Source organism: Culex quinquefasciatus, chromosome 3, assembly GCF_015732765.1.
Source record: "Culex quinquefasciatus strain JHB chromosome 3, VPISU_Cqui_1.0_pri_paternal, whole genome shotgun sequence".
In the NCBI taxonomy this organism is placed as follows: domain Eukaryota; kingdom Metazoa; phylum Arthropoda; class Insecta; order Diptera; family Culicidae; genus Culex; species Culex quinquefasciatus.
The window spans coordinates 171187323-171199945 of NC_051863.1; the positions used below are offsets into that span (position 1 = coordinate 171187323).

Here is a 12623-nt window from a genome sequence, read left to right on the forward strand (position 1 = left end):
TGAAGAGAAGAGAAACCCCGTTGTGCAATGTTTCAGGTACATCCACAGCAGTTGACTCAACATACTGCGAATCAAAACAATACCGTCTACAATCAAAAATTACTTTCCTTTCCCACATTGTCGCGCCCCTTTCTTCTAGCCGTCTCTACTCTGACCCTCGCTGGTCAAAGGTTTACGAGTCGTTTCCACAGGCCACCAGCTAGGTTACACCTTGTCATCATGATGACTAAACCAAGCCAACGTGGAGGTAAGAAAATAGGACACTTGCAAGGAACCAGAGCCATGCTGTTTTGTCCAAACAGCACTACGGATGTAGTTGGGCTCTTCCGGGATGTTCCTCGCCTAGGTGTGTCAACAGACGAGTATCATCAGTATCATGCAGCCTTGGCCTGCTATTTCGTGATGCTGTGAAATCTGGTTAAAAAATGTGATATTTGAAAAAAATGTGTTATTGAAAAATGACGATATTCGGAACATAAAAACTAATAATTTTTTTTATAGCTAAATCGTATTTGCAATTGAAACCTGGAGTTTTTGATTAAAATGTCCAATGAACCAAGTATTCAGTTTTTGCTTTTTGGGTGTTTTTTAATACCCCTGACTCAAGGCGGTTTTAAAAACACCCAAAAAGCAAAAACTGGAAATTTGGATTATTGGACCTTTTCAAAAAAAAAAACTCTAGAAATGTACATTAAATTTTTTGATAAATTTACCGTTCTAAAGTCATCGTTTTTTTTAAGGTTTTTTGAGTTTAAAAAATAATTAATGATTTTTTTTAAATATTGAAAATTTCCTGTACTATTAACTCTGGAACTTAAAAATTGAGCAATTCGTTTCTGAGATACAGCCGCACAAGGAATTCGAATAGGTTTAAAATGAGTTTATCCAAGTGTCACCTAATTTGCCTGTAATTTTCAACTGACGATAACTCGAAAAATATTGGTCCGATTTTTAATAATTTCAACTATTTAATTTTTTCTTCAGGAATGAAAACAATTCAAACCACAATTTTTTTTGCAGGAAAAACATGATTCCACAGATCACACAGATTCAACAGATTGCTAAAACAATGTTGGATTGATAAATAGTTTTTGTTGCCTCAAGGCCTTTGGAGATTTCTTTGAGTTGAAAAGAGATCGAAACATACAGAAACGACTGGAAATCTATGAATGTCTCAAATAAATTAAAAGCCACACCAGTTTTACTCAATGTAATACTATTTATTCTGTTTATGCTTAATGTACTAAAATTGAAGTAGCATTACCACCACTCATCATCATCAAGCCACCTGATTATACTTGGTCGGCATCGCCTGAATGACCGCCTTCAGATCCCGATTGCTCGGCTTCCTCAGCTCGTTCGCCGCGTGCTTCAGCTGGATGCCGCAATCCGGACTCGAACTGGACCCCAGCGTGGCCGCTTCCCGCTCAAAAATGTGCGCCAACCCTTCGAGCAGTTCGACAAACCCGAGCGAGAGAGCCGCCCTCCGAATTCGGTTCAACTCCTTGTAAAAGTGCTGCGTCTTCTCGGGCAACTTCTTCGCATGCCGCAGCACCTTCTGAATGTCCGACTGGAGCCCGGCCTGGCGAATCCACACGACGATGTTCTGCGAGTAGCTGCGCTTTTCCGCCTTGATGGGGAAGCTCGGATTTTCGCCGGGGAATGCGTCGTCCAGGTTTCCTAGGAAGCGAAGGTCACCCAGCCAGGGAACCACGTCGTTTCCCGGTGGGAGCACGTTCAACATGAGGTTGGACTTTTTCTTGCTGTCCGCGTACGAGTAGATGAAGCCGTACCAATTCTCGGTCAGTAGAACCAGGGCGGCCATGTTCTCGACCTTGAGGGCACCGTGCAGCAACACGCAAACCGATTCGCGCGTAGAGTCCCCCGCGGAGGACCCATCCTCGTCGTTGTCCCCTCCGCCGCCGCCACCACCACCATCCGGTTTGGCGTAGAAGCTCTTGACGTCCTGTTCGAGTTTCTCCTCCGGGCTGGGATTGTCCTTGGACGAGATTCGCAACCGGTCCGGTTCGTGGCGCGGCAGAATTAGGTGCCGACTGACCGACATCGGAGAACCGATGTCCGACAGGCTGATGTAGCCGCAGATTTCCAGCTTGCGCGAGATTAATTTGGTCGTTTCGGCGCCGAAAATGTCCTTCGAGGTGTAGGGCTGGAAGTATAGAGACGTTAGTAAAACACTATGTTTAACTTAATTCCCAATTCAATTTCCTACCAACGGCGCCGGCCAAATCGTAATGCCACCATCCAACCGGAAGTAACCGCCACAGCGTAGCGTCGCCTCAAACTGCTTGTAGTTCTGCTCGCACATGTTCTCCACCAACTCCTGGACGCTCTTCCGCGTAAGGTACCGACATCCCAACTCATCCCCATCATCAATAGGGTCCTCAATCGACAACGACTTCAACTTCGGAATAAAAACCTGCCCGTTCTGCCCACTCACGTCCAACAGCTGCTGGTACAGCTTCGTGCCAAACTTGAACGCCGTGTCCGCCGGATTGCCCAACCCCACAAAGGTCAGCTTGCTCGGGTAGGAAAACCCGACCCACTGGTTCTCCGAGAGCGGAACCTTCACGCCACTGCTCGAGCTTTGCGCCTTAAAGTTCTGCAGGTTGATGACGGTGTTCTTGAGCGAGCTCGGACCCATTCCGACGCCGCAGTCCGTCAGGAAGATGATCTGGCAGTAGTTTTGGGCGCCCCAGTGCGTCTTGAACATGTTGTTCACCGCCACCAGCACGTTCTCCAGGCTGGTTTTGTCGTAGTGGTCAATTTTGTGCAGCGCCGCCCGGACGGACTCGTAGTCGCGGGTGAAATCTACCAGGACTTCGTACAGGGAGGAGTAGACGATCTAAGGGAGGAAACATGAAAAAATTGAAGCTATAGTTGAGCTATAGTAGTTTTTTATTAGGCTAGTACAAATATTTTTAAAAGTTTTTGTCAGGGTTGTCAGCGAGCGAGCCTGGAGTTATACTTCATGAGCATGAGCACTTGACAGGGAGCTCATGCTCGCTCCTGCTCATCGCATGCGCTCGCGCTCATATGAACTTCGGAAGAAACCGGTCAAGAAAAATTTCAAATTGGAAGCAGCGGTAGCAAAAGCAAGCCAGAAAGGGCAAAGAAAAGCCCCTAGAAATCGTTCCCTCTCTTTTGTTCTGCTGTGCGTAAAACTGTTTCTTGACCCCCTTTCTTTTGAACAGCATACTGGCCCTAAAGGTTAGTCTGCAGATCGGAAGGAAAGGGGTCAAGAAACAGCTTTACGAACAGCAGAACAAAGGAGAGGGAGCGATTTCTTGGGGCTTTTCTTCACCCTCTCTGACTTGCTTGCGCTGCCGCTGCTGCCCATTTGATTTTTTTCTTGACCGGTTCCTTCCGAAGTGCGTATACCGCTTAAGCTGTAAAACGTAAGCAATTATTATTATTTATTTTTTTCATTGAAACAAAATTTTATTCATTTATTTACTTAATTAATTGGAATTAACTCCAGCTTAGGGACCATTCATAAAAAATCTTTAAATGGTTTACTTTCACATGTATCTTTATCGAATTTATGTTTAATATCACATTATTTCTTTAAATCACCAAGATAATCATGCTTGGAAGCCTGAACCCCGACTCCAATTCAAGCTTTAAAACAAAATTTATAAAAATATCTTAATCCACAATTCCAGCCTCATTTACAATCTCAAAACTCTACTGGAAAAAAAGTTATTACACCGACCAACAAAATTTCTGCGCAGACTCAACTCGAGGGGAAGCATGAACTTTGGGGTCTCCAGAATCACGAGCATTTTGAATTTTTCAAAAATAGTTTGTCTAGGCCGAATCGTTTTTCTCCACAGTTTGTATGGAAAATTAGGGCGGTTAGTCACTCTTGCATACAACCTAAAAATTGCATGCAATATGAGCAACTCTCTACGAAATCGGCCGATTTCGACCATTTTTATTTTTTGTATTTTTTTATTTGACTCAAACTTTGTGGGGGCCTTCCCTATGATCAAACATGCTATTTTGTGTCATTGGTTCACCCATACAAGTCTCCATACAATTTTGGCAGCTGTCCATACAAAAATGGTATGTAAATATTCAAACAGCTGTAACTTTTGAATGAATTTTCTGATCAATTTGGTGTCTTCGGCAAAGTTGTAGGTATTGTTGAGGACTTTTGAGAAAAAAATAGGTACACGGAAAAAAAATTTGCAGATTTTTTTATTAACTTTTTTTTCACTAAAACTCAATTTCCCAAAAATACGTATTTTTTGATTTTCGAGATTTTTTGATATGTTTTAGGGGACAAAAATCCGCAACTTTTGAGCCATAGAAAAACATGGTCAAAAAATCTGCCGCCGAGTTATGAATTTTTGAAAAAATAGTGATTTTTGAAAAAAAATCGAAGTTTCATGCAAAAACAAGTTTGACCTTACTTTTTAATGCAAAATTGAATTTGCAATCGAAAAGTACTTTACACATTTTTTGATAAAGGGCTCCGTTTTCAAGATATAGCCACCGAAAGTTTGTTTTTGGCGAAATATTTGCAGTTTTTCAATTTTTAAAAATAGTGACCATGAGTGACCGTGGTGTAGGGGTAAGCGTGATTGCCTCTCACCCAGTCGGCCTGGGTTCGATCCCAGACGGTCCCGGTGGCATTTTTCGAGACGAGATTTGTCTGATCACGCCTTCCGTCGGAAGGGAAGTAAATGTTGGTCCCGGACTAACCTAAAAAAGGTTAGGTCGTTAGCTCAGTCCAGGTGTAGGAGTCGTCTCCCTGGGTCCTGCCTCGGTGGAGTCGCTGGTAGGCAGTTGGACTAACAATCCAAAGGTCGTCAGTTCGAATCCCGGGGTGGATGGAAGCTAAGGTGTAAAAAGAGGTTTGCAATTGCCTCAACAATCAAGCCTTCGAACACCTAGTTTCGAGTAGGAATCTCGCAATCGAGAACGCCAAGGCAATGCTGAAGAGCGAATAATTTGATTTGATTTGAGTGACCATTTCTAAAAATATTTTTTTTGAAGAGTTCAGAAAATTTGCTATAAAATTGTCTAAGAGACATTGAAGATTGGACCTCGGGTTGCTGAGATAGAGCCGCTTTAAGAAAAAGAAACACGAAAATTGAAGTTTTCTTAATATCACCAAAAAACACACAATTTTCTAATGACGATATCTCAGCAACTAATGGTCCGATTTTCAATTTTAATACATGAAAAATTCGTGAAATTTTCCGATCTTTTCGAAAAAAATATTTTTGGGCGTAATATTCAATATTTGACCCCTTTTAAATGTTAGTCTTGATTTAAAAATATTCAAAATATTTTTTTCGACACGATCGGAAAATTTCACGAATGTTTCATGTATGAACATTGAAAATCGGACCATTAATTGCTGAGATATCGTCATAAGAAAATGGTGGGCTGTTTGGGTGAGACTTAGAAAACTTCAATTTTCGTGTTTCTTTTTCTTTAAGCCGCTGTATCTCAGCAACCAGAGGTCCAATCTTCAATGTCTCATAGACAATTTTATAGAAAATTTTCTGAACTTTTCAAAAAAAATATTTTTAGAAATGGTCACTCATGGTCACAATTTTTAAAAATTGAAAAACTGCAAATATTTCGCTAAAATCAAACTTTTGGTGGCTATATCTTGAAAACGGAGCCCTTTATCAAAAAATGTGTAAAGTACTTTTCGATTGCAAATTCAATTTTGCATTAAAAAATAATGTCAAACTTGTTTTTGCATGAAACTTCGATTTTTTCCAAAAATCACTATTTTTTCAAAAATTCATAACTCGGCGGCAGATTTTTGACCATGTTTCTCTATAGCTCAAAAGTTGCGGATTTTGTCCCTAAAACATATCAAAAAATCTCGAAAATCAAAAAATACGTATTTTGGGAAATTGAGTTTTAGTGAAAAAAGTTAATAAAAAATCTGCAATTTTTTTCCGTGTACCTATTTTTTCTCAAAAGTCCTCAACAATACCTACAACTTTGCCGAAGACACCAAATTGATCAGAAAATTCATTCAAAAGTTACAGCTGTTTGAATATTTACATACCATTTTTGTATGGACAGCTGCCAAAATTGTATGGAGACTTGTATGGGTGAACCAATGACACAAAATAGCATGTTTGATCATAGGGAAGGCCCCCACAAAGTTTGAGCCAAATAAAAAAATACAAATAAAATCCATTTCCGGTTTTGGCAGAGAATTGCTCATATGTTGGAGAACCGAACCGCACTGATTCTACTTAAAACATTGGAGAATAAACCATTCGGTCCAAACAAACTATTTTTTTGAAAAATTCAAAATGTACGTGATTTTTTTGGGGACCCTAAAGTTCATACTTCCCCTCGAGTTGAGTCTGCGCAGTCATTTTTGTCATTTTTTGTAGGTCAGTGTTATCGTACAACCGAATCAGATCAAAAATTACCGCTTATTTTGCTCAATGAGCAAAACATGAGCTCGAGCGCTCCTCCTCGAATAATGCTCGCTCATTAGCGCACAAAATCGCAACACTGGTTTTATTTTTCGAATTATGCTGTTTACCTTCTTTTTTCGAAATAACTAAAATTTTTATAGGGGAAATATACCCTTTCTAATCAAACACCTATCTTCGTCATATGGAGAGTTTGATGCTCGACTAAAGCTCCAAAAATACTATTTGGGCTATAAACTTACAAGCAACAGCACCGCCTCGAGTAAGCACGCAAATTCATGCCATTTATTGGCCAAAAAGATCAAATTTAATGCACATTTGATCATAATTTCTATTTTGCGAGACCATTTCTCATCATTTTGGTGGCACACACATCCACACGCAAGATCAGGGGTTAGCTGCTTAACGAAAGTCGCTTCCAACTACCAGCAACATGTTCTTTTGACCATTACTTAGTCACTCACTTGAAAAATAATCCCGAAAAATGTAAATAACTAGCAAGCACCATCAAAAAAACAAACGCGCTAAGTCTTTTGACGTTTCAATTTTGACTACCCATACCAATCGAAAGCTGAAGAAAACCGAGCGAGGAGCGAAGGCAAATAAAGAACAAAGGGTGGCCACCAACACCACCAACATGCTGGCACAGTCTGTGATGCTGGTGCAGCGCATGTTGGGGTGAGCAAGTGCTGCCAGGAAACTTTCGCTAAAAATGCTACTTTTCGTGAGTGTTCGCTTAAAATTTCATCCATTTTGGCAGCACTAAGCAGACCCAAAAGAGCGCTGGAAGAAAAAAAGAACTAAGCTGAAAATAGAAAAATGGACGTGGCCCAATGCACTCGACTCATTAAAATGCATTTTGAAATATTTTTTTAAATGCTTGTAAAAGGAGTAGCATAACTTTTAATACAAATGAAAATAAACAGAAATGTTCACAGAAAGTTGCTCTACTTGTTGGTGTACTTGGTTTTGATGAATTTCAAGGAACAATCCAGATTATCCAGCATCATTCAAACACGACCGCTTATTAGGCTTAAAATGGGCATATTTCCCTTATTCATAAGATGGGTATCAAACCAGTGTGATATTCTCGCGCTCTCGCGAGAAAAAATCCTCTCTCTCGAGTTCTCGCCGCGAGTCTCGAACTGCCTAGAGAAACTCACCGATTGCCCAACAAAACGATATATCATCGCCTGGTTTGCATTCATAAGCCTGATAAACAAATTGCTAGCTTGGGACGAACGGCCAGCACGAGGCGCTCGCGAGCGCTCGTGGCGAGAGCGAGAACGCGAACGAAAATACGAGCGCGAGCGAGAAGAGAAAGGTACTACAAGTTCTCTCCCTCGCTCGCGAGCGAGAAATGCTTTCCTTCTTCTCGCTCGAATTCCAACACTGAAATAAAATGAAAATGCCTTGCATTTTACTCACATTTTACTGCATATTTTGGAATGCAATTTTGTTTTTTTTTTTTGCAACTAATGTGGCATTTTATTAAAAAATGGTATTCTACAAAAATGTTAATAAAACGAAAAGGCATACAAAATTTTGCTTTGTCTGATACTTATGTTGTAAATGAGACAGTTGCAATTTTTATTTTCTAAGTTTATGGATTTTTTTTTTCGCGAAAAATAAAATTTTCGGCAAAGCTTAGATATTTCGGAAACTAATGATTGCAAAACAACTGGACAGGTGTTTAATGCAGATTAAAAAAGTTTTTTTTTATTCAAATGTTGGAAACATGGCTCGTAAATTCAAATTTTTAATTTTTTTTATTTTTTTTGCCTGACTTTTTTTATTTTTTATTTTTTTTTTTTGACGAACTGTCACTTTTTACACGGCGCTCACGCAAACTATCAAAACAAACGTTTGGTAGTGTGTGTGAACTCCGTGTAAAATGTGTTTCAAACAAAAAATTTACCCCACTCGTTTGACAACAGTTTGTGTCAAACCATCGGGGTTTGAGTGTAATCCTCTTGCTGTATAACAAATTACAATGCTAAACAAACATACTTGGTGTTGTTTTCAATGATTTTTCGATTTTTTAGATTTCCAGGGTTGTTACGGGAGAGTCGAAAAAAAAATCCGCGCCAAATCCGCGCCGACCTAAAATCCGAAACCGCGCAAAATCCACGCCATATAAAAAATATCGCGACCAACATTTAAGAAATTTTATTTTTTAATGAAGAAAAACTTATTCAGAAAGTATTTGGTAAAAAAAAACTCGTTTTATGGTTAAAGACTCCAAAAGAATGGAATCAATAAATCCATTTAAAAAAATCCTTAAGAGACGGTCAAGGCAAGGGTCATGAAAAAAAAATCTTCAAAATAGAAAATACAATATTTAAAAACCTAAAAATTTAACTTCAAAAATATAACCTCAAAATAAAATCAAAATCTAAAATGATGAAATTTTAAATTTCGAAAGTCTAAATATTCAAAATCTAAGAATTTTTACACAGTTTGTAATCCAAAATCCTCGCTAAAATTTCACTCCGAAAGAAATTTAATTTCTGATATTTAAAATAATGTCTTCTCATAATTTCAAAACCTCTTACATAAAATAGGACTTCAAAAATTGTGGAATTCAAGAATTTCAGAATTTAAGAACTAAGAATTTAAAAATAAAGAATTCAAGAATTCAAGAATTTAAGAACTAACAAAATAAAAATTAAAACATTCAAAAATTTACGAATTCGCGAATTTTATTATTTTAAAATTTTAGAATTTTAGAATTTTAGAATTTTAGAATTTTAGAATTTTAGAATTTTAGAATTTTAAAATTTTTAGAATTTTAGAATTTTAGAATTTTAGAATTTTAGAATTTTAGAATTTTAGAATTTTAGAATTTTAGAATTTTAGAATTTTAGAATTTTAGAATTTTAAATTTTAGAATTTTAAATTTTAAATTTTAGAATTTTAGAATTTTAGAATTTTAAATTTTAAATTTTAGAATTTTAAATTTTAGAATTTAGAATTTTAAATTTTAAATTTAAATTTTAGAATTTTAAATTTTAGAATTTTAGAATTTAGAATTTTAGAATTTTAGAATTTTAAATTTTAAATTTTAGAATTTAAATTTTAGAATTTTAGAATTTTAAATTTTAGAATTTTAAATTTTAGAATTTTAGAATTTTAGAATTTTAGAATTTTAGAATTTTAGAATTTTAGAATTTTAAATTTTAGAATTTAGAATTTTAGAATTTAGAATTTTAAATTTTAAATTTTAGAATTTTAGAATTTAAATTTAAATTTAAATTTTAGAATTTTAGAATTTTAAATTTTAAATTTTAGAATTTTAGAATTTTAAATTTTAGAATTTAGAATTTTAGAATTTTAGAATTTTAGAATTTTAAATTTTAGAATTTTAGAATTTTAGAATTTTAAATTTTAAAATTTTAGAATTTTAAATTTTAGAATTTTAAGAATTTTAGAATTTTAAATTTTAGAATTTTAGAATTTTAGAATTTTAGAATTTTAAATTTTAAATTTTAGAATTTTAGAATTTTAAATTTTAGAATTTAAATTTTAAATTTTAGAATTTTAGAATTTTAGAATTTTAGAATTTTAGAATTTTAAATTTAAATTTTAAATTTTAGTAGAATTTTAGAATTTTAGAATTTTAAAATTTTAGAATTTTAAATTTTAAATTTTAAATTTTAAATTTTAAATTTTAGAATTTTAAATTTTAGAATTTTAAATTTTAAATTTTAAATTTTAGAATTTTAGATTTTAGAATTTTAGAATTTAGAAATTTTAGAATTTTAAATTTTAGAATTTTAGATTTTAGATTTTAGAATTTTAGAATTTTAGAATTTTAAATTTTAGAATTTTAAATTTTAGAATTTTAAATTTTAAATTTTAAATTTTAGAATTTTAAATTTTAGAATTTTAAATTTTAAATTTTAGAATTTTAAATTTAGAATTTTAAATTTTAAATTTTAGAATTTTAAATTTTAAATTTTAGAATTTTAAATTTTAAATTTTAAATTTTAGAATTTTAAATTTTAAATTTTAAATTTTAGAATTTTAAATTTTAGAATTTTAGAATTTTGAATTTTAAATTTTAAATTTTAATTTTAGAATTTTAGAATTTTAGAATTTTAAATTTTAAATTTTAAATTTTAAATTTTAAATTTTAGAATTTTAAATTTTAAATTTTAGAATTTTAAATTTTAGAATTTTAGAATTTTAAATTTTAGAATTTTAAATTTTGAAATTTTAAATTTTAGAATTTTAAATTTTAGAATTTAGAAATTTTAGAATTTTAAATTTTAAATTTTAGAATTTTAGAATTTAGAATTTTAGAATTTTAGAATTTTAAATTTTAGAATTTTAAATTTTAAATTTAAATTTTAAATTTTAAATTTTAAATTTTAGAATTTTAAATTTTAAATTTTAAATTTTAGAATTTTAGATTTTAGAATTTTAAATTTTAAATTTTAGAATTTTAAATTTTAAATTTTAAATTTTAGATTTTAAATTTTAGAATTTTAGAATTTTAGAATTTTAGAATTTTAGAATTTTAGAATTTTAGAATTTTAGAATTTTAGAATTTTAAATTTTAGAATTTTAGAATTTTAGAATTTTAAATTTTAAATTTTAAATTTTAGAATTTTAAATTTTAGAATTTTAAATTTTAAATTTTAAATTTTAGAATTTTAAATTTTAGAATTTTAAATTTTAAATTTTAAATTTTAAATTTTAAATTTTAGATTTTAAATTTTAGAATTTTAGAATTTTAGAATTTTAAATTTTAAATTTTAAATTTTAGAATTTTAGAATTTTAGAATTTTAGAATTTTAAATTTTAAATTTTAGAATTTTAAATTTTAAATTTTAGAATTTTAGAAATTTTAGAATTTTAAATTTTAGAATTTTAAATTTTAGAATTTTAAATTTTAGAATTTTAGAATTTTAGAATTTTAAATTTTAAATTTTAAATTTTAGAATTTTAAATTTTAGAATTTTAGAATTTTAGAATTTTAAATTTTAGAATTTAGAATTTTAGAATTTTAGAATTTTAGAATTTTAGAATTTTAAATTTTAAATTTTAAATTTTAAATTTTAAATTTTAGAATTTTAGAATTTTAAATTTTAAATTTTAGAATTTTAAATTTAGATTTTAAATTTTAGAATTTTAAATTTTAAATTTTAAATTTTAAATTTTAGAATTTTAGAATTTTAAATTTTAGAATTTTAAATTTTAGAATTTTAGAATTTTAGAATTTTAAATTTTAAATTTTAAATTTTAAATTTTAAATTTTAGAATTTTAGAATTTTAGAATTTTAAATTTTAAATTTTAAATTTTAGAATTTTAAATTTTAAATTTTAGAATTTTAAATTTTAAATTTTAAATTTTAAATTTTAGAATTTTAAATTTTAGAATTTTAGAATTTTAAATTTTAGAATTTTAGAATTTTAAATTTTAAATTTTAGAATTTTAGAATTTTAAATTTTAGAATTTTAAATTTTAAATTTTAGAAGAATTTAAAATTTTAAATTTTAGAATTTTAGAATTTTAAATTTTAAATTTTAAATTTTAAATTTTAAATTTTAGAATTTTAGAATTTTAAATTTTAAATTTTAAATTTTAATTTTAAATTTTAAATTTTAAATTTTAGAATTTTAAATTTTAAATTTTAAATTTTAAATTTTAGAATTTTAAATTTTAGAATTTTAAATTTTAAATTTTAGAATTTAGAATTTTAGAATTTTAGAATTTTAAATTTTAAATTTTAAATTTTAAATTTTAGAATTTTAGAATTTTAGAATTTTGAAATTTTAAATTTTAAATTTTAAATTTTAGAATTTTAGAATTTTAGAATTTTAAATTTTAGAATTTTAAATTTTAAATTTTAAATTTTAAATTTTAGAATTTTAAATTTTAGAATTTTAAATTTTAATTTTAGAATTTTAAATTTTAGAATTTTAAATTTTAAATTTTAAATTTTAAATTTTAAATTTTAAATTTTAGAATTTTAGAATTTTAGAATTTTAAATTTTAAATTTTAAATTTTAAATTTTAGAATTTAAATTTTAGAATTTTAAATTTTAAATTTTAGAATTTTAAATTTAAATTTTAGAATTTTAAATTTTAAATTTTAAATTTTAGAAAATTTTAAATTTTAAATTTTAGAATTTTAGAATTTTAAATTTTAGAATTTTAGAATTTTAAATTTTAGA

The 12623-nt window shown here is 30.2% G+C and overlaps 1 protein-coding gene across 1 annotated transcript in view; it reads right to left on the reverse strand.

Annotated features, from left to right (window-relative positions):
• Positions 1–1199: 1199 nt before the first annotated feature.
• LOC119769453 (integrator complex subunit 14) overlaps positions 1200–12623 on the reverse strand; it is a 29949-nt gene continuing 18525 nt past the window's right edge. The window contains exons 2-3 of the mRNA XM_038261908.1: positions 2231–2863; positions 1200–2167 (exon numbers count right to left, since the gene is read on the reverse strand). Of these exons, the coding sequence (XP_038117836.1) occupies positions 1280–2167; positions 2231–2863 (1521 nt within the window). The 3' untranslated portion in view covers positions 1200–1279. The remainder of the gene's footprint in view (positions 2168–2230; positions 2864–12623) is intronic.